We start from the raw sequence: 22,264 nt of genomic DNA on the forward strand, positions 1-22,264 counted from the left end.
GCCACAGAGTTCCTGTGTTCTGTCAGTCGGGCCGGGCAGGCGCCACTTCAGCAGTAGTCTCTCACAGGTGTTCTGGGTTTTAACCCAAAAGCCAAAGAAAAGACTTAGACACCTGGGGTCCACCATACTCAGCGGCACACAGTGCTTCTGAAGGGACAGGCTGAGCTGCCCACAAGCAAGAAAGGCAGACCCAGTGTGTGTGGCCTTTGAACACCACTGAACCCAAGTAGCATTTTCAGAGGGACCAATGGGAAAAGTAGGTGCTGTTGCCTGCCCCGCTTCTGCAGAGACAGGCACAGAGGCCTTAAGAACGCTGTGCTGGGAGTCGGAGGAGTGGCATGGGCACAGTCTTGAGCTTGTTTTCCGGGGTCCAAGTGCTTAAGTCCTTAACTATATCATGTAAGGAAGTTACAGCAAGCTCAGGCAGGTGGAAATTGTAGTAGCATGTTCATGCATTGTAGCAGAAACACCCTGTTGCTTAGTGAAGGCAGCTTGGGCAACCTGAACTGCCCAGTTTCCCAGGAGCCCACGCTGCCTAGCTGTGAGGATTCCAAACATGGTCCAGGCTATCTTTGCAGCCCATATTGGTCCGTTGACCACACCAAAAGCAGCCACCCAGACTTCAGGAGTGCAGCACATATGGATTCAAGGCTCATGAGCCCCACGTTCCACTCTCTCAGGGATGAGCTCGTGGGGTGAACACTCAGGGGATGAATTCTACTTCACTTACAGCAGTTTTATTTTGAAAAGCCAAAACAACACTTGAAAAACACATACTTTGAATCTGAAGCCACCTTTGCACTTAGAAGATAGCATTAAAATTACAAAAACCTCCGTAAGTCTCAAATCTGTCAGGATCAGACACGTCAATATTTTTGGCATTCACATCCATGATTTTTCTAGGTTTGTTTTTCAGAACTTTAATTCATATTGTTTACTTCTGGTCATGTGTTTGCATAGTACTTTAAAAACTAGAGCTTCAGCCAGGCATGGTTGCGCATGCCTTTAGTCCCAGCACTCGGGAAGCAGAGGTAGGAGGATCAACATGAGTTTTCGAAGCCACCCTGGAACTACAGAGTGAATTCCAGGTCAGCCTGAGCTAGAGTGAAATGCTACCTTGAAAAAAAAAAAAAAAAAAGAACTAGAGCATCAACAGTACCCTAAACAGCCAAGGAGATTTATATAAACCTAATTATAGGGCTGGGGATATAGCTCAGTTGGTGGAGTGTTTGCTTAACATGTACCAGGCCCTGGGTAGGAACCCTAGCATGGTGGGTCATCCATGTTCCATGTTCCATGTTCCAGACCATCCCGGGCAACATGAGACCCTGTCTCTTAATAACTCCCCAAACAAACAACAGGCACACATACACACACCCAAAACAAGATTCCATTACTAACTAAACATTGAGCAAAACTACTTTAATATCAGTCTCAGAGATGGACCTGGTGGCAAAGGCCTGTAATTCAAATTACTTGAAATGCTGAGGCAAGAAGGCCCCAAGTCAAGTTGCCTGGGCAACTTAGTGAGACTGTCTCAAAATGAAGAGGTGCACAAAGGGTTGGGGATATAGCACAGTGGTAGAACACCAGCCTCACATGTGATACCCTAGGTTTAACCTTCAGTAGCACAAAAAAAAAAAAAACAAGAAAAGAAAAGAAAGAGGTCCAGGTGTGGTGGCAGGCGCACGCCTTTAATCCCAGCACTCAGGAGGCAGAGGTAGGAGGATTGCTGTGAGTTTGAGGCCACCCTGAGGCTCCATAGTGAATTCCAGGTCAGCTAGAATGAGACTCCGCCTCAACCCCCCCCCCAAAAGAGGTAGGGTTGGAAAAATGGCTTAGCAGTTAAGGCACTTGCCTGTGAAGCCTAAGGACTCATGTTTGAATGGCAGTTCCCACCTAAGGCACACTCACAGTGCCGCAAGCGTGCAAGGTTGCACATGTGCACAGGGGGCACATGCGTCTGGGGTTCAGTTGTGGCGGCTTAAGGCCCTGGCATGCCAATTCTCTCTCTGTCTCTCTCACTCTCACATAAAAAGGCAGTTTGTTGGGCTTGCCTCAAATACAAAAAAAAAAAAAGAAAGAGGGACAGACAGACATTTGTCTCATAAACCAACATTTCACTGTACACAGCTAACTTGTCCTCAGCCATACATCCCTCTTCACCTCCCTTTCTGGACTGGAAGAAGGAAACTTTAAAGTGCAAACAAATGTGCATGGCTGGAGAGATGGCTTAGCAATTAAGGCACTCGCCTGCAAAGCCTAAGGACCCATGTTCGACTCTCTATATTCCACATAAGCTAGACACACAAGGTGATGCAAGTGTGCAAGGTTGCACGTGTGCACAAGATGGTGTGGGTGTCTGGAGTATGAGTGCAGTGGCTGGAGGCCCTGGTGTACCATTTTCTACCCCTGTCAAAAAAAAAATACAAAAATAAAACTTGCAAACAATCCATTTTCACTATGACTCATGGGACAAATATCCATGAAAACTCTGTTCAAGAAACTTCTGAGTTCTGAGCCCAGAGCCCCGCCCATCAAAGCACTGAACCACAGAGCTGGCCTCCTCCGGCCCCACCCACGTCGAGGTGGAACCAGAGAGACCCGCTTCCCGAGATGGAAGGAAAGCACATTGCCGCAACTGCCAGCCGCCGTTCCGAGCGTCTCCCGCCTCTGCTGCCGTCTCCCATGCTGCTTCTGTGGTTCTTGAATGTTCTGGTCGTCATCCTCCACAGGTTTGCACACAGGACGTGAATCAAAAGGAAACAGGATACATGATTTTGCTCCTTGCCATTAGCAATAATAAACATATTATTTGCAGAGGGCTTCTGTTTGTCTTTTGAAGCCATGCCATCCTTTTGTGCTGTGCCAGGTATTCAAGCAATCATTCCTTCATGAACATTTCTGAAAACTTGCACATTCACAAACATTTCACCCAAAGTCAGGGTTTCCCCAGGGTCCGTCTTGTGGACACCAGCCCTGTGAGACCAGCAATACCAGCACACTGGGGAAAGCTGCTACCAGAGCCCACCCAGCACCCAGCACCCACCACCGCTTGAAAATTCATTCATTGGAGCTCCGAAAATCCTGCAGGAAGACATCTGATTTCCATAGTCACTATGCATTTGGCCATGACTACTTTTATTATTGTTTTCCCATGACATGTATTATTAGCAAGTCTCACAAAGGCTCCTGGTGTGTGACTTTAAACCCGTACGTCACATGGTAAAGGACGACCCATTTTCATTGTCCATGGCCTCACTGGTCTGCCTAGAATTGTAGCTTTCTGAGTACAGCCGGACACACAGTGACCCCGGTGCCTTGTGCTTTCTTGTCCCGCACCACAAGTCCTTCATGATCTTCAGGAAGTAGTTTCTGAACTTCTGGCCAATGAAGGCGTACAACACCGGGTTGAGGCAGCAGCGCAGGAAAGCCAGCACCTCGGTGACATTCCGGGTGTAGCCCAGGAGTTTCTCGTTCCCGCAGGAGCGGTTCATCTTGCCTGTGTTGACGGCGGTCACGAGGAGGACCACGTTGTGAGGAATCTGACAGGCCAGGAACACCAGGACCACGGCCAGCACCACGCGGATGGCTCTGTGCCTTTTGGAATTCTGGGCCTGCACCAGGGTCTTGATAATGAACGCGTAGCAGAACACCATGAACAGCAGAGGCACGAAGAGGCCGCAGAGCAGCTCCAGGCCCAGGCCCAGCAGCTTCCACCTGACGGGTTCCGAGACGGACTGGTAGTTGGGCTCGCAGACCTTACGGCCCTGCAGGCTGTATTTCTGATTGAAGGTAAACGTGGGGCTGGAGATGATGAGGGATATCACCCACACCACCAAACAGATGACCTTGTTGTGAGCCAGCGTCCTGGACCGCAGCCGGAAGGACCTGGTGGCCTGAACGATGGCCACGTAGCGGTCCACGCTGATGCAGGCCAGGAGCAGCATGCCACAGTTGAAGTTGACGGCATAGGTGCCTTTCAGCATCTTGCACAGGGCGTTGCTGAAAACCCAAGCGCTGCTGGCATGGGTGACCGCCCAGAACGGAAGCGTGAGGACAAACAGCGTGTCTGCAATGGCCATGTTCAGGAGATAGACGTCTGTCATGGACTTGGCTTTCTTATAGACGGCGAAGGTGATCACCACCAGAATATTGCCCAGGAGGCCGAAGACACAGATCAGCGTGTAGGCGACGGGCACGAACACCCGGGAGAACTGCCGGACCTCCTCCAAGGAGCACACCAAGTCTTCCAGAGGCACCGAGTAGTAAGTACTGTTTGAGTCAAGGTCATAATCAGCAGTCATTGAGTAATAAGCCTCTGTGGAATTCATTGGCTCCTGGAAGACAAACGGACACAGTGAGTTGTGGCACATTTTCAAACCATTAGCCAAAGTCAAATTTCCTGCCAAAGAAGGTAGGTTCTCACCTCGTCCATGACAGGTGGGCAGGAAGTACCAGCCTGGTGTAGAGAGGGAAGTAGGTCCGGCTACGCAGTCCCAGCAGAAACGTCAAGATAGCAGAGGTGAAGCTAGGGAAGAGAGAAGGCAAGAGGCACTGAGGTCACACAGTGTTCTGGAACATTCTACCCCATCAGAACACAGTGCTGGTTCCCCACAGGCTATCTGCAAAGGACAGCCAGCAAGTCCTGTGGGTTTTGTGAGGCCCGTGGTCTCTCTTGCGTTGACACGGGCTTGCCCTAGCAGCTTAGGGACAGCTGCACCCAGGCACAAATGAGTGGGCTGAACCACACGTGATTGGCCATAGACAGTGGTTTGCCAATTTCTGATCTTTGGCCTAAAAGAAGGTGATGTCAGAAAAGCCACATGTTTTGATTTGCCAAAAAAACCAACCTTAATTCAAAATTTATTCAATTGCATACAAACAAATTCCACTGAGCAGAATTTAAAGACACCTGGACGTGGATAGAAACTCATGATTGATACTCCCATACTCCAATGGAGCGAGTGGTTTTCACAGGGGTGTGCAAGTCTCAGGAAGGGCTTCTCATGGCTGGAATGTGAGAGTCTTTCCCAAGATGCACCGAGTAAGACTCAGGCCGAGGAGGCAGTATGCAGGCGTGGAGACAGCGTGTAAACTTGATACTAACAGACATGAGTGTGCAAGGTGATCTGCATGCAAGAAGGAAAGCTAAGGCTGGGCAGAAGAGGCATCTCTGGTCCCGGTCTGTGGAGAATGGATGGCCCATGAGCCCAATGAGCAGCAGAAACATCATCTCTGTGTGAGACGACAAAGCCCAGGGGCCAAGTCTATGTCCTGACATTTCATGTTTGTGAAACAGGTGTGCCACCAGCCTGACCAAAGCAACTGGACACTTACCAGAAAGCGTGTGCAAGCTGAGGATGTCAACAAGGGTGAAGCAAGGACAGAGGGGAGCTGTCACTCAGAGGGACTGATGATGAAGGGTGTCAAAATCTGCCTTCCACAGCAGCATACATGAGCAAACACGTGCACACCACGTACACATGTTCCAAAGACGAAGACGCATGAACAGCGAATACACAGAAATGACATCCAACATCACTGGGCATGGGGGCACACACCTTTCATTCCAGCACTCAGGAGGCTGAGGCAGGAGGATTGCTGTGAGCTTGAGGCTGGCCTGAGACTACATAGTAAATTCTAGGTCAGCCAGGGCTAATGTGAGACCTTACCTCGAAAAACAAAACAAAACAAAATATATCCAACATCATTTATCACTGAGAAAAGCAAATGACACACACACTGAGATGTCATTTCAAACCCATGAAAATAGCTAAAATTGAAGCGGTAGACAAAGAATGACAGTGAGATTTGGGCCAACTCAGGTCTCCTGTTGGGCTGTTGGAGAGCAATATCATGCAGCCACTTTGACAAAATGTGTTCCCCTCTTTGACAGTTAGGCTTTAGCCGCACGAGCCAGTGACCAGCTCCTACCTGTCCACCAAGCCAAAGGAAAAGACTTTTGCTTGAAAATTTACAGGGAAGATTGCTCAGGGGTTGAAGGAGCTTGCTTGCAAAGCCTCATGGCCCAGGATCAATTCTCCAATACCTACATAAAGCCAGATGCACAAAATACAAAATAGTTCATTTGTTTGTGGTGGCAAGAGGCCTTGGTGTGCCCTTTCTCTCTAGATAGATAGATAGGTAGATAGATAGATAATTAAAAATAGGGCTGGAGGGATAGCTAAGAAGTTAAGGCACTTGCCTATAAAGCCAAAGGACCCAGGTTCAATTCCCCAGGACCCACGTAAGCCAGATGCACAAGGTGGCACATGTGTCTGGAGTTCATTTGCAGCAGCTGGAGGACCTGGTATGCCCATTCTCTCTTTCTCTCTCTCCCTCTTTCTCAGTCAAATAAATAAATAATAAAATATTCCTTTAAAAAGTGAGTCCCCCAGAACAGCTGTGTGGGGGAGGAAGGCAGGCATGGAAGGAGAGAGGGAGGAGAAGGTGGCCTTGTGTTTACATAGGTTTGGGGAGGCCACTGACCATGATCTCTTGAGTAGTCAGGATAGAGATCATTTACCAATGGCTCTTTATTTATTCATTTCTTTATTTGAGAGAGAGGGAGAAAGGCCACACCAGCGCCTTCAGCCAACGCAAATGAACTCCAGACACATATACCACCTTGTGCATCTGGCTTATGTGGGTACCGGAGAATCAAACCTGGGTCCTTAGACTTCACAGACAAGCACCTTAACCACTAAGCCATATCTCTACAGCCCCCCACCCATGGCTCTTTAGAGCCTTGCTAGGGTGGTTCATTATTTCCTGACCCCACTGCCCTGAGATCTATGTGTCTGTGTGTGAATGTGTGTGTGATGTGCATGTGTGCATGCTTACATGTGTGCAGAATGCCTGTGCAGGTGTGTGCAGCCTAGAGATTGGCACTGGGCGTCTGCCTCAATCACTCTCCACCTTGCTTTCCCACAGAGCCCAGAGCTCCCCAGTCCAGCCAGGCCTGCTGCCCCAAAGCCCCGAGGAGCTTCCTGTCTTCCTGGCTCCAATGCTGGCCCCACAGGCGGGCACCTCCCATGCTGCTTCTGCCCGTGCACTGGGGCTCTGAGCTCATGCTTGTGTGGTAAGCACTTACCACTGAGCCATGTCCCCAGCCCTTCCAAAGAGCCTTTTGAGCGAATGTTCTTTGGAGAACACTGAGGAATGCTGAGCAGGGACCCCTCACTCATTCACTCAAGGGCAGCCCAAGGAGCCCCCGGAGCCCGTCCCTGTCCCAGGAGCAACCAACAGGGTGACGGCAAGCCCAGGGGCCTGGCCTGCAGCAGTGCCCAGTCTCCGCAGGTCCACTGCGCCTGGCAACTGGGGAGTGGTATGTCATAGGCACACGGTAACCAATCTTTGGGTGGCATTCTGGCCCCCATGCCAGCCAACTCCTACTGAGGCTAATCATGCAGAACTGTGTGAAACAACCACTTATGCCCACAGGCTGCACTCAACCTGTGACTGGCTGTCTTCTCAGGCTGGCTTTAGGCTGAGAAGTTCATTGTTTGTTCACAGGCATGACTGATTGTCTTTCTGTGCTATTAGAGGTTCGTGGTGTTAGCTAACCCCTTATATAGCTTTTTCAGTGGAGGTTTGAAAGCATGTCAGTTCACCACCCTCTCCCTTGTTGAATACAATGCATGAGCCAAGAAGGAATGCACATGTGTGGACAAGGGTGACTGACTTGCTTCTTCCCCCTGTCACTTCTAACATTTTAGAGAAGGTTCTGTCACTACCTGGGAGAAGAAACTGCTACTTCAGGAAAAATCTAACTCTTGCAACATTTCAGCCTAGAATGAAAAAGGCTAAATTTGTTGTGCAATAATGTGGCTTTCTAGAGGCATTTTTGTTCTGTCAAAGGCAGTGTTTCTGAAAACGATAACCGGTGGATTCGAACAGTGTGCTGGGGTGGCAAGCCTCTTAGCTGGAGCCAGGTAGACAAGGAAAAAGAGGTAGAGGACACGTGTTACCTGGCAGCTCTGAGGCAGGACAAGGTGTGGATGTGAGAGTGATGGGCAGGGAAGTTCTGAGCATGAGGGGGAGAGACAGAGTCAGAAAGGCAGGGAATACCGAGGACAGAGCTCCCTAGAGAGCGCAGGTCAGTGAGCACGCTGGGGGCAGCTGTCAGGACACCAGCAGTGAGGAGGACTGCTGAAGCTCATGTGTGGGGCAACAGCGCCAGGTTTCCTAGTCTTTATGGGAGATGCCAAGCCTGCACTATGTGCACAGATTGTGATGACCCTGCAAGACAGGACCAGAAACAAGGTAAGAGAGTGCGTGTGCAAGCATGTCTACATAGGTATGTGCTTGTGTGTGTGCACATGTGTTTGCATAGGTAGGTACGTAGGCATGGATATGAGCATATGCACATGTGTACGTGTATAGGTGTGCACATGTTTCATATGAATGAGTATTTATAAAGGTGCATGTAGGTGTACACATGTGCCCAAGTATATGTGTGCATGCCTGTGTGCATATATGTGTATAGGTATATATGAACAAGTATTTATGTATACATATCTGTATAGCAGTGTGTGTGTGTGTGTGTGTGTGTGTGTGTGTGTGTGTGTGTAGGCTGCAAATTAAGTGCTAGTCACATGCTGGGCATTAAGATCATTGTTTAGGGCTACAGAGATGGCTTAGCAGTTAAGGCATTGTCTGCAAAACCAAAAGACCCAGGTTCACCTCACCAGGTCCCACGTAAGCCAGATGCACAAGGGGGCACACACATCTGGAGTGCATTTGCAATGGCTAGAGGCCCTGGTGTGCCCATTCTCTCTCTGTCTGTCTCTCTCTGTGCCTCTTTCTCTCTCTCTCTCAAATAAATAAAAATAAAATATTTTTTAAGTTCATAGAAAAAATTATGTAAAAAAAAGGATCATTGCTTTACACCCACTGCTGCTTTAATCTCACAGAACTGGAGCAGGCAGACAGCACGCAGCCCGACCCCCAGACCAGAAGCGGGCAGGAGGCAGGGAGCCCTGCTGACACTGCCCCTCCCCCACATCTGCTCCTCCGCACTGGACACTTCCCTTGGCACCATAATGTACTCGTCCATTCCTAAGGAATCAGAATTCGTCCTATCACAGCACGATGCGCAGTGAGCTGAGCGAGGGTTTGGATCTTGAGCCTGGAGGCGGCTGTCCCACGTGAGCCTCGGTGGAGCTGAAACTCTACATGGGCTTCCTTCTGCTTTTAAATTAGTGGTCAGGAAGAAACCAGAAGGTTTTTTCCAGTGATTTGTTTACCGGTGTGTGTGTGTGTGTGTGTGTGTGTGTGTGTGTGTGTGTGTGTGTGATTTTTGGTTATTGGTTTGTTAATTTTTTGGTTCTTTCCACGAGTTAGGCGACTCACTTTTGTGCTTCCTTTTTGTTGTTTGTTTTACTTTGCCTTGTTTCTAAGACAGGGTCTTGCTCTACAACCCAGGGTGAACTTGAACTGACAGCCCATCTGCCTTCATCTCCTGAGCATTAAGATTAAAGTTCCACACACTATGACCGCTAGTATTTTCTTTTCCATTTGCAGACACTCAATCTTTAAGCACTTTAAGAGCAGCTTTGACGAAGGCCTTGCACATTGCTGTCTTTAGGGTGCTGCTCTGTGCAATGGCCCACCCACAGCCTTGCCCTGTGTAAATCTTACTGCCTCCAACCATAGTAGTTACACATTGTTTCTCTAAACTAGTTGGAAAAAGACTAGCATTTCTAGGACCAAGGTGCAGTTCGGTGGCAGAGCCCTCGCTAGTATGTGTGAGGTCTTGAGTTCCATCCCAGCACTGCAAGAACAACAGGCTGGGCCCAGTTACTTGGGAGACTGAGCCAGGAGGATCACAAGTTCAAGTCCTGCCTGGGTTACAGTGTAAATTCAAGCCAACTTACACAACTTAGTCTCACAACTTTGTCTCAAAATAAAAAGTGAAAAGAAGGGCTGAAGAGATGGCTCAGACTTTATGGTGTTTGCCTGCAAAGACTAATGACCTGGGTTTGATTCACCAGCACCCAGTACCCATGTAAAGCCAGGTGCATAAGGTGGCACATGTACCTGGAGTTTGTTTACGGTGGCTAGAGGCCCTGGCATTCCCATTGTCTCTTATTCTCTCTCTCTCCCTCTCCCTCTCTCTTTTTCTTTCTCTGCTTGCAAATAAATAAACAAATTTTTTAAAGTAAAAGGATATATAGGCATGTAGCTTAGTGGCAAAGTACTGACCTAGGACACCCTAGACTCAATCTCCAGTACCGCTAGGGGAAAAAGCACACCAAAATTCATTTCTCTCCAGACCAATGCCCCTCAGAATTTCCTAAGGAGAGAGGCAGAGCGCAGACCATCTCCAGGCCCTGGTGTGAGGCAGTAAGAATAAAATCTCCCTGTGCCCTATAGAAATAACGGGCTTCTTGAGAGCCCCACTTCTAAAACTACCAGGATTGGCACATCGGAAAGCAGGTTTTGTCAGAAGCTCCGCAGACATGCCCTCACCCCAGAGGAAGCTGGCTCCTGTTGGCCATCCCTATCAGAGGAGAGACTATCGAAGAACTTAAGACATTTCTGAAGGAAAAGGGGTGGGGGGGGGGGGCGCTGGACATGCTCACCTCTTGAGATGCTGTGACCTGAAGTGTACTGGCCGTGACCCTTGCTCAGTGGAACCCAGCCTCCGACAGGACCCGTGTGAGGCCTTCAACAAGACGCAATGTGCAGTGCTCAGTAGGGAAAGGGCTTGAACTGCCCAAAGAAAGTTGCTGAATTACCACTTCCTACTTAGAAGCAATGCCTGTCTGCCTGCCTGGATGCAAATGGTTAACCATGGGGTTGTTAATTATAAAACAAAACCAATCATCGTCAGACTTCCGGGAGTCAAAAGCAAACCAATGGCAGAGTGGATGGGAGAAGAACTGGCTTTGCGGCTTGTTGAGGAAGAGAGCCTCTGAAGGGTTGTTTGCCATGGAGACCTCCTATGTGCATCAAAGACTCCTGGGAGCCCAGCGCCGGCTGCTGGGTGGAGGTCTGGGAGAGAACTGAGAGGTCAAGGATGGGCCCTGGAGCCTGGGTTGTGCCTTGCTGTGCCCCAGCAGCCACAGAGTAACTGGCCCAGGCCATAGCCTACTCCCATAGTGGAAGAGAAAGAGAGTGTGTGTGAGAGAGAGACAGAAAGAGGGAGAAGGAGAGAGGAAAAGAAGGAGGAGAGAAAAGAGGGAGAGAAGAAGAAAGGGAGAGAGAGAGAGGAAGAGAACTAAAGAAGGAAAGAGGGAGAGAGAGAAAGAGAGAGAGAGAGAGAGAGAGAGAGAGAGAGAGAGAGAGAGAGCAGTGCAGGAGCCAGCAACCCTGGCCATCATTTCACCACTTCTGTGCAGTGCAATCCAGTGAAAGTCCCTAAAGCCCAGGGCTCCTGATCTTCATGAGGTGGCCACAGGGAGACCAGGACTTCCTCATCATTACACAGCACAGGATGGCAGGGAAGGGGACTCTTACAAAACCCACGTTTAGGTGTAATTTCTATTTATCTATTTCCTCCAAGTTGAAACATTCCCCAGTGGAGGGAATGGGAGGCTCCTAAGACCCAGGGAATGGGCAACCTTACAGCACTCAGGAAGTGTCTAGAAGCTACGAGATTCACAAAGCCCTTCCCCAAGGCCACATAAGCAGTAACAATTGCTGGAAGAGAAGAAATCTTCAGTGGAGCTGCCTGCCAGTTGTACAGGGAGCTCAAAGGATGCAGTTTGTGAGTTCCCACCCCTTCTGCCACAGATGATATGGCTGTCTTTGAGTCCCCTCCTCTCCTGTAGGTAACTTTTCACCCAAGTTTCTGTTAGAAACCAGATAAACTCATTGGCTCACTGAGCAAGCTTCGGATGGAGTCATTGCTTTGTGTGTACAGTCCTACCTGGAACAAACAGGTGTTTGTTTCCATCTCCCCATGCAAAGCCAACAATGGCGGTTTAAAACATGGCCAGCTCTCTCTTGCTCTCAATCTCTCTGGAATTTTTTTTAAAGTAGGCTGGAGAAATGGTTTAGTGGTTAAAGCATTTGCCTGTGAAGCCTAAGGACCCATGTTCAACTTTCCAGATCCCACATAAGCCAGACACACAAAGGTGAGGCAAGCGCAAAGTTGCACATGCCCACTAGGTGGCAAAAACGTCCGCAGTTTGATTGCCATGGCTGAGGCCCTGGTGCGCCAATTCTGTGTGTGTGCGCGTGCACACACACGCACACGCACGCACGTGGGTGGGGCAAAAGGACATGTCTCTCTCTTTCTCTCCCTCCCTCTCTCTCTCTCTCTCTCTTTCTCTAAAACAAAAAAAGTGGACAGGCAAAGAATCACAGAACCATAAAGTTGTTCACACCTAGGCGGCCAGTAAATAGCAAGTCCCAGGAAATGGTAAGCACAAGACAGCTGAACCACAGGGGTGGACCCAGGTCAAGGCTGACTGACCTCCATTCTCACTTCCTAGAGGTGCTGAACACAGGTCCCCACACCCCATGGCTTGGCTTGCTCTGTCTAGATGTGCATTACCCTGTATCGTTCTGCACCACAGTACCCTGAGTTCTGCTTGTCCCAAGACCTCACTAAGAGGAAAACTAGCCAGCTGGTCACAGTGGGAACTTTGTCCAGCCACAGCCCTGGTCACTTCCCAGGACTGTCCAGCCTCCCTCCTGAAGACTCAGACTCCCTGCTTGCCTGCTCTTGGCCCTATGCAGGAAGTGCCTTTCTTTGTCTGAGGTGAGACAGCTATGGACCTTGTGGCCACAAAGTCATCCTGCCCCTCCCTCTGACAGGGCTCCTTCCTGAGTTCTTCTTCCCTGTTCCTGGCACAGCCTGTGGTCTCCCTTGGCTTCTTGCCTGACAGAGGAGCTCTGTGCCCTGGCAGCCTCTTCCCCTGTTTGAAGGGTAGTCCTCAGGTGGAGAGGAATGTGGGACATGTTCCTTTGACCTCATCCTCTCTCTTCCCTCTTCCAGCAGCCCTAAGCTTCTGCTTCATGCTGGGGTGGGAGCTGTGAGGACTACTGGCTGGCCTCACACAGGAAGCAGGCCTTCTAGAATGTTCGAAGGTATGTGTGTCAGCCTTATCTTTTCTTCCCCATGCTCCCTCCCCACCTCCTTTTGTGGCAGAAGGTAAGAAAGCAAATCTCTTCTAGAGCATTGAGCCAGGAAATGGCCTGCCCAAGAAAATCAAAGTAAATAAGTAAAGCAGATTTAACTCTTTGCCAAGGACCAAAACCCACATTAAACAGAAATCCAGTGCACTAGGCCAGCACTGTGGGACAGCCTCCCAGAAGTGCTATGGGCCCAGAAGGCCACATTGTACCTTGTCTGGAAACAGGGGCCTGGAGCTGGATGCCAAGATGCTGATGGGGAGACCCCCAGTGCCTCCCTCCACTATCCCTCCTCCACCCAAGTGACAAAGTGACCCCCAGAGTATTCGGCCTCTGCCTTCCCGGGCTCCCCCACACCAACTGTGCCTGCCAGGCACTTTCCATTAGAATGGCAGTGGGGCTGCATGTCTGCCCTGGTCCCTGAAATCTGGGGTGCTTTGCTCTAATATTCCTTGCATACCTTGGAACAAAATCTAAATCACACATCTTCCTGGAAAGGCTCTGAGCCATTTTATCTCACTAGAAGGTGCTCCATCAAGGATCCGTTCAGTTCCCACTCATCCAAGTGTGTGCGTGCGTGCGTGTGTGTGTGTGTGTGTGTGTGTATGTGCGTGTGTGTGCACACAAGTGTGCACATGCTGATATGTGTGCATGCATGACACACAAGCCCATGGCATGTGTGAAAGTCAGATGGCTTCATCCATATCCCTTCTCATATAGGTAATTAGAGATCACTTGGGAGAGACATTTTCTTACACAGAGTAGCCACCCATAAGCTGCCCGTGCTCCTGTGAGCCGCCCATCTTCCCTTTCCCCATGCTCCTGTATCTGACCTTCATCTATGGGCCTGGGTGTCAGCCCCCACCTCTGTTCCTGTAAGTGGCCCTCACCCGTGCTCCCAGAAGTAACCCCTGCCCAGGAAACACTTCAAAGCTCCAGTGGGGACAGGAGGACAGAGGGTCTAGGTGATGTCGCATTTCCCATCTAGACACAAAAGGGGAAATCAGGACGGGCAACTTTGTTCCAAGTGTCTAACATGGAGGGAAAGCTACAGGTGCGCGTAGGAAGGAAGCGCTCTTGTGCCTCAGCCTTCTGGAGAACGGAGAGGACGAGAGTTCCAGTCAAAGTTCCTGGTGAGTTTGGTGCCTGTACATTCCCGGGCATTCCCGCACTGACAGATTCCTGGAAGTCACGCATTATTGGTCATCTCTGGGTGTCTGCCTCCGCGTGAAGCAAGCATGGGCATTTGTAAAGGCTCATCATGCAGATCAGAGAGTCCTAGAGTGTCCGTGTCACACGGCGCTCAGTCCTGAAGCAGTCTGTAGTCATTACTGAGCACCGCAGGCACAGCCGGAAGAGATGTGGGGCTGGCATTGCTGGTGAAGAGGTGTGCACTGGGCTTAGAGAGGCAAATAGAAGTTAGGGAGAGTGACAGTGTCCAGAAGTCCAAGTCACTCAAATACTCATGCTGAGTGATGAGAGAGGGCCAAAGACACGCGGCTAAAGGAACAAGGGTACAGGGGCAATGGAAGGAGAAAACTGGCCCTGAGTCTTGTCGTCTCTCTCAATGTGCCTTTGAGAATAACCTTTCAACATGAGTGCGCAGACGAAATTCTGCTCTAAGAAACGAGAATGCTGAGGAAACAGACATAGCCATAGAAAGTTCTCAAGCCCCAGTAAGTTAAAAAGGAGATATAAAGGGAAGAGAAAGGAAGGGAGGAGGGTACTTAATAGGTTGGTATTGTATATATGTAAGTACAATGATTGAGATGGGGAGGTAATATGATGAAGAATGGAATTTCAAAGGGAAAAGTGTGGCGGAGGAGGTATTACCATGGGATATTTTTATAATTATGGAAAATGTTAATAAAAATTGTGAAAATAAAAAATAAGTTAATTTTAAAAAAAGAAAGCTCTCAAGCCTAGCAGGGGCACACAAGGAGCAGGGAATTGTAGAAGGCAGCAGGCATGAGAGAGGCTTTTTTCATTCCCTCTCAGGAGTCAGAAACCCCAGCACCTCTCTCTCCACAGGTCCCTTGAACCCCTGCCTGACATCAGCCCAAGCTGCAGAGGTCAGAAATGTGGAGATTGTACAGGACAGAAGAACACACAGAGACCACAGGACTCAGAGGCCACGGGGCAGAGAGATACAGGGGCTATGGGGTACAGAGCTATGGGGTACAGAGCTATGGGGTACAGAGCTATGGGGTACAGAGCTATGGGGTGCCGAGCTATGGGGTACAGAGCTATGGGGTACAGAACTATGGGGTGCCGAGCTATGGGGTACAGAGGCAGAAGAGAGCATAAGAGGTGAGAAAACACAACCATGGGTGAATCAGAACAAGAGCCATGAGAGATGGAGATTCCTAGACAATGGCGAGAACAGACACAGAGATGATGAGAGAAGAGACCATGGGGACTTGGAGAACAAGGACCCAAAGACGGGGGATATGAATTCAGAGACTATGGGGACACAAACCCAAAGACTTTAAGGGACACTGACCTACAGACTGTGGGGGACAGGGACCTGGAAGCTATGAGGAATGTTGATGGAGAGACTGAGAGGGTCAGGCACTCATACCATGCGGGTGACGATGCTGAGATCAAGGGATTGGAGACTCGGAGACTGTGGGGAGAAAATAGGGGAACTAATGGCTCTGCTAGAAGCTCTCACCGCACAGCAGTGACAACAGGACAACCTGAAAGCAACAGGACATGGCTCAACCTTTCTCAAGGCCTGGTCCTCTAGTCTTTGCTCCCTGACTGGGAGCATTAAGGTAGCCAGGTGTGGCGGTTTGATTCAGGCGTCCTCCATAAACTTAGGTGTTGTGAATGCTAGCTCCCCAGCTGATGGAGATTTGGGAATTAATGCCTCCTGGAGGGAGTGTATTGTTGGGGGTGGGCTTATGAGCTTTATAGCCAGTCTCCCCATGCCAGTGTTTGGTACACCCTCCTGTTGCTGTGGTCCACCTTATGTTGGCCAGGAGGTGATGTCCACCCTCAAGCTCATGCCATCGTTTTCCCCTGCCATCGTGAAGCTTCCCCTCAAGCCTGTAAGCCAAAATAAATCTCTTTTTCCCAGAAGCTGCTCTTGGTTGGGTGATTTCTACCAGCAATGCAAACCGGACTGCACACCAGGCCTCCTGGCTTGCTAGGTTATTTTCTAGAACATTCAATGTTAAAACCAGGAACACTACATTCCTGCCCAGGGCAAAGGAGAGCCTTGTGGCCCCATGGAGGTGATAGTAACTAGAACTGGGTCGTGAGCACCCTTCCCCTCCTCAGAGGGTGCACGCCTGGTCAAGAAGGGAGTGGTGGCTGCAAAGTCAGGCTCCACAGAAGGGTGCAGACCAAAGGGGAGAGCCAGTAGCGAGGATAGCAAGATTCCCTTTTGGGTGGCAGGGAGAGTGTGGGCCAAAGTCATGGCTGTGTCCTCAGCTGCAAGAAAGGAGGTCTCCTAGCACCCAGGAATGGAGGGTGACCCTCACTTCTGGTCACCCGCCTGAGGTGCTTCGGGCCCACACCAGAGCCCAAGAGAAGACTCCGTTGTTTCATATTTTGAGGGAAAGGCTAAACCAATCTGAAAATTCAAAGTATTCCAGGCCATGGGAAGAGAGAAAAGCAGGCTGACTGTGGGCGAGGGTCTGGCGTCTGTGAGAGGTTATGGCACTGGAACATCAGCCTCCAGAACAGTCCTTGCGGGACACAGAGGAACGTTTGGCGTTCTCTCCTCTGAACACCTTCGGCAGCCCCACCTTCCAGAGGGGGCCTTGAGGATGGGCTGAGCTAGTTTTACGTCACACGTAGCGCTGGGCACTGGGCCCATCCAGTCACAGCTGTTGTCGTAAACATGGGCTCCACTCAACCAATGGTCGCCATCTTTCTGATTGAGACACGGTGGGGAGCTTTTTATCATTCTGAGTTGGCTACGTGGAAAGATCAGCACCTTTGAAAATGTTCTTTGGGGCTCTAAATCTAAACGACTAAAATTCTGACCACGGCCTTGTTCTTACAAAGATGTGAAAATGATGTTAGAAACTTTGCCTAGCCATGCTCAGAAGCCTGCCTGGGAACAAACCCCTAGAATGGCAATGGGGGCGGTCTTTGTTTCCTGCGTGTTCCGTGACAAGGCCAATTGGTCTTATGTTGAGCTGAGTGTCTACGAACAGTAAAGGACCTAACTGTCCAGTCACCATCATCCACAACATGCCACCAAAAGTACCAGGCAAGGCCTGAGCCCTCCGAAGGGCGGCTTCAATGTCCCCAAACCGCAGGGGCGAGCTCTGCCAAGAACGCAAGGCAGGAGGTGCAGACAAGCCTCTGAACTGGGGGTGCAGGGGCTCGCTCAGATGCGAGGGGAAGTGGAGCTGCTGGTGCTGGCAGTGGTGGCGGTGATGTAAGGAGAGGGTGCAGTTGAGGAACTGGCTCTCCATAGCGCTAATCCAACTTTGGCAGACATGGGTTTTCCTCAACTCACTTCCAGGGGATCTTACTTTCTTCAGACATGTTTGAACTATCGGAAAACTGCTCTGCAAGGGTGTGGCTGATTGGGCCAGGTGACCAGAGAGGCTTTTCAGAATGAGGACAGCAAAGAATGCTGGAAGCTGACCTGTGGCCTGCTAGCCATTCCTTGCACATGTTCAGCAGTGGGTGTAGGTGGGACTATGCAAATGACCTCAGCCCATCTTCTAGATTCTGAAAAAAACTCACACTAGTAAAAGAGACCAAAGAGAGAGCTGACTCAGGGGTTAGAGGCACTTGCTTGCAAAGTCTGACAGCCCAGGTTCCATTCCCCAGAACCCACATAAAGCCAGATGCACAAAGTGGCAAGTGTCTGGAGTTTGTTTGGATCAGCAGGAGGCCCTGGTGTGCTCATTCCCTCTCTCTGTCTCCCTCACTCATAAATAAATACATAATAAAAAGATCAAAGGAGGGCTGGAGAGATGGCTTAGTGGTTAAGGAGCTTGCCTGCAAAGCCAAAGGACCTCTCTTCGATTCCCCAGGACCCACATAAGCCAGATGCACAAGGGGGCTGGAGGCCTAGCACACCCATTTCTCCCTCTTTCTTTCTCTATGCCTCTCTCTCTCTCAATGTCTCTCTAAAATAGATAAAATTTTAAAATATCAAACTAAGAAAAAATTTTTAAAGGTCAAAGGAAATGATATTACATATTCATTTCATTATACACACCAAGACTCTGATTTTTAAATTTACTGAAGTATTTGTTTATCTGCCCAAAAGAAACCTGAAAGCCAGACTTTTTTGTTGTTGTTGGGAACCCCACTGGGATGCTTTTGGTATTGGGCTCCTTGACTTCTAAGCTACGCCTCGAAGCTCCTTCTTGAAGCTGCGAGGTGATGTCTCACTTCCTGATCCGAGAGTCGGCACGAGGGCCCGGGGCCCTCGCTGCCTCGTGCAGTGTGCGCTCCACTCTGCTGGATTTACACAGCTGCTACAGAAACGATCAAAGGGTGCTGTGGGACAGTGACAGTGAGAGCCACAGGCTGGTTACCAGCATGCCACAGCTGACATGCTAGGGATGGAAGTGGGCCTGGGAGGGTCTTGTAACCGCTGTGCCCAGATACAAAGTGCAAACAACACAGGAGCCAGCACTGTCGCCCACACCATGGATCTCTGTGCAGTGAGGGCTTGTCGCCCACGGGGAGAAGCTCTGGGCCTCCAGTGCACCTGAATCACCTTCCCATGGGGATGGTGTCAAAAGGCTAGTGTTGGGCAAACAGGCCTGGGGGGGCCAGAGACCTACCGTGCTGTTACCTCCAAGGCTGCCACCCTGTGTGACCGTCCTCCCCTAACCAGCAGGGTAGAGAAGGTGCCAAGTACTCTGCTCACCCCAGAAGCCTAGGATTTCAGAGGTGGGTGGGAGAGCAGTGTGGGTGAGTCCTCGTGACTAAGCCCTGCAGGGAGACGGGGCTGGGAGGAAATGCAGAGATGGCCACAGAGCCGCCCACACTGAATGCCAGGTTCCTCTGTCTTTTTTTTTTTTTAATATTTTATTTATTTATTTATTTGAGAGCGATAGACACAAAGAGAAAGACAGATAGAGGGAGAGAGAGAGAATGGGCGCGCCAGGGCTTCCAGCCTCTGCAAACGAACTCCAGACGCGTGCGCCCCCTTGTGCATCTGGCTAACGTGGGACCTGGGGAACCGAGCCTCGAACCGGGGTCCTTAGGCTTCACAGGCGAGCGCTTAACCGCTAAGCCATCTCTCCAGCCCAGGTTCCTCTGTCTTTGGGGCTGGGGGAGAGTCCTCTTAGGCAGCATGGCTGTTTGCTGTGATGAGTGGAGTTGCTTCTCCTCCTTTGTCCTGGTCCCTGCTGGCCACCCCATCTCACCCATTCAGGTCTTGCCAACATCCCATATTTCTCCTTTTCTTTATTATTTGTTATTTGCTTTTTGTATTTGTTTTAGAAAGAGTGAGCAAGAGAGAGACATAGGGAGAGAGAAAATTGGCACACCAGGGCCTCAGCCACTGAAATCGAACACAAGACTCTTGAACCACCTGGTGGGCCTGGGGGACCTTGTGCTTGCCTCACCTTTCCATGGGATCTGCAGAGTTGGACAGGGGTCCTTAGGCTTCGCAGGCAAGCGCTTTAACCGCTGAGCCGTCTCCCCAGCCCTCTCTCTTTTGGACCATAAACCTCGCCTCCCATCTGTGCACTTTTCCTTTCATTTGTGCTCCTTCTCGCTCCCAAAGAGACAGAAACATATCAGAACATACGAAGAAACACAGGGTGGCAGAGGTACTACCAGCTGCAACATCGACCTTCAGTCTGAGCCTGGCTTCTTCCCACTGTCTCCTCTGAGCTTGGAGTGACCACAGGACGCTTGGTTGACATGGTAACAACAGTGATCGGCGGGGGAGCCTGGGCAGGGAGGCCAGCCCTACTTCACTTGCATTAGATGGCTGGAGGCTCCACGTGGGAGCATGGTGCTGCACCATTTGAGACTGCTGCTGGTGTCTGGTAAAATCACACCTTCCAGCCCTGCCTGGCCCTCCTTAGACTCCACTGAGGACAGGTGGACTTCTCCCCCGTAACGGAACTGACAACCTTCCGTCACTCTGGGCTGTGCCTCAATGGCCCTGTGTAATGTACAGCGAGCTGGTGCGCCGTGCCAGCAGCTTGAGGGCCATCATGCCTCCTTGCTCCCAGGGTGCCTGACGTCAGCAATCGGCTTTCCTGCAAACCCAACAGCCCTGTTTGTCAGAAGTGAGCCTGAAACAAGAGTTGGTATATGAGAAGACGCACCCAGGCTCTCCCCTGGAAGAAGCATCCAGGTAAGGCAGGGGCTCAGGACATCTATTTTGGCTACAGGCTCTTTTTCGGCTCATTTCCTCTTTGTGGGCCTGACTCGGAGGAAGATATTATTAGGTGGGAGATCTCCAGGTGAGCCCCAGCTCGGAAGGCGAGCAGCCCTCAACGGAGGACACGGCGCCAGGGGCGGGGGGCCGTCCACGCGGCCCCTCCCGGCGTAAGAGACACGCGAAATGCCACTGTCTGTAACTCTCACTTGCAGTCAATGTTATCAGAAGAATTTCTTTTGACAGATTGCAGCATCCTGAACTCCCCTGAACAGATGCACAAAGCTTGGATTTGTGCGCCCCTCAGAACCAGCTCCAGGCTCTCCTATTTCCTTCTCCTTCACCCCTAGGCCGCTTATTGCCACACAGTGTTCCCCACTGCCTTGGCCCTGGCCCTCTGTCCGTGGCAGATCTCCTCTTCTGGGTCCATCCCCTCCTCCTCTGAACAGGCCCCTGCCTTAGGATCAGCCTGCACTTGGTTCTGCTGCCCACCACAGGCTTGGGTGGCAAGGATGCTGGCACTGGCTCCAGTTTGAGGACTATGTTTCACCTCTCTAGCTGTGGCTCAGAAAGATGCCAGCTCCCCCATGCCGGGTGGCTCCAGCATTAGGCCCTCTGCAGATGTTTCCACACTTCTTCACCAAAGTGATACCCACTCCACAGTTGAACCATAATGTGCCAAAAATCGTATTCGAGGACAAGGGCTGTATTTCAGTAGGTAGGGTGCTTGCCTACCATGCACAAAGCCTTGGGTTCCATCTCCATAAGCCAGGCATGGTGGCACATGCCTGTAACTCGGGCGAGGAGGCAGGAGGATAAGAAGGTCAAGCAGAACCTCAGCTACAGCAGAGTTGGAAGCCAGCCTGGGCTACATGAGATCCTCTCAGAAAAAAAGTCATATTTTATGGCTCTGTGAAACTAAAGCACACAGACCCCAAAAGTTGGAACATAGCTACCTCCTCTGCTAGACCTGAGTATGTGGCTTCTCCCCAACGCTAGAGTGGCACGAAGTGACATGTGTGCAGCTCCCAGAACAGTAAACGGCCCACAAGAGACTACCAAAGTGAGAGCCTCTCCTCACTCTGGTGGGCCTGAAGGATTCCGGGTGACAAGCCTGCAGTCAACCCAGGACTTGGGAACAGGAGCTTCTGAGAGCTGTGCACCATCAAAGCGTAAAAGCCACAAAGACAGCAGAAATGCAATGTTTCCTAAATTTCAAGACAAAATAAAACTTACCAAAAAAGTAGCTCTCTGATCCACAAATCTGCAACTGCAGTTTTTCTCTTAAATTTCCAATGTCCTCCTTCTTTGATTCTTCCCACAGGTGTGGAGATCCTGGCCCTCAGAGCAGGGGTCAGAACGGCTGACTTCCAGCAGCTGGCGAGGGGCCTGTCTGCCTTGAGCGGCCTGAGCTCAGCTCGTCTAGGGTGATGGGCGCAGCTCGCCTCTCACCCTCAGGAGGTGGGCACAGGCCAACTCACCACCGCAAGGGCTCTTCCTCTGGCACATTGCTGGAGGTGACACAGGTGGAGGAAGGAAGGTGCCTTATATAACTAGGTCACTTGATTTCAATGTGAGATGCAAATTTTTTTGTTTCAGAATTATTAATCTGTGGAATGCTTCTTGATTCTTGAAAATTACAATTAGAATGGTTGTGAATTTTTCTGAAAGGGGTCCATATATATACTGCCTAATGGACTGCAGCCAATGACCCACATTCCTGCTCATAAAAAAGAAAGGAAGGAAGGAAGAAAGAAAGGAAGGAGGAAAGAAAAAAAGAAGGAAATCCCCTCCAGAGATACCCCACCCCGAGGCATGTCCTAGTCTGACCTGTGGTGGAAAATAGCTGCAACA

General features: G+C 50.4%; 1 protein-coding gene across 1 annotated transcript; it reads right to left on the reverse strand.

The window, feature by feature from the left end:
- Window positions 1–3,168: 3,168 nt before the first annotated feature.
- Window positions 3,169–21,728, reverse strand: Ccr6 (C-C motif chemokine receptor 6). The gene is made up of 3 exons (XM_004651080.2): window positions 21,647–21,728; window positions 4,430–4,531; window positions 3,169–4,340 (listed from the first exon to the last, which is right to left on the reverse strand). The coding sequence occupies exons 2-3, from the start codon at window positions 4,436–4,438 to the stop codon at window positions 3,219–3,221; spliced, it is 1,131 nt and encodes a 376-aa protein (XP_004651137.2). The 5' UTR covers window positions 4,439–4,531; window positions 21,647–21,728; the 3' UTR covers window positions 3,169–3,218.
- Window positions 21,729–22,264: the final 536 nt, after the last annotated feature.

The sequence above is a fragment of the Jaculus jaculus genome, chromosome 9 (genome assembly GCF_020740685.1).
Source record: "Jaculus jaculus isolate mJacJac1 chromosome 9, mJacJac1.mat.Y.cur, whole genome shotgun sequence".
Taxonomy (NCBI): Eukaryota; Metazoa; Chordata; class Mammalia; order Rodentia; family Dipodidae; genus Jaculus; species Jaculus jaculus.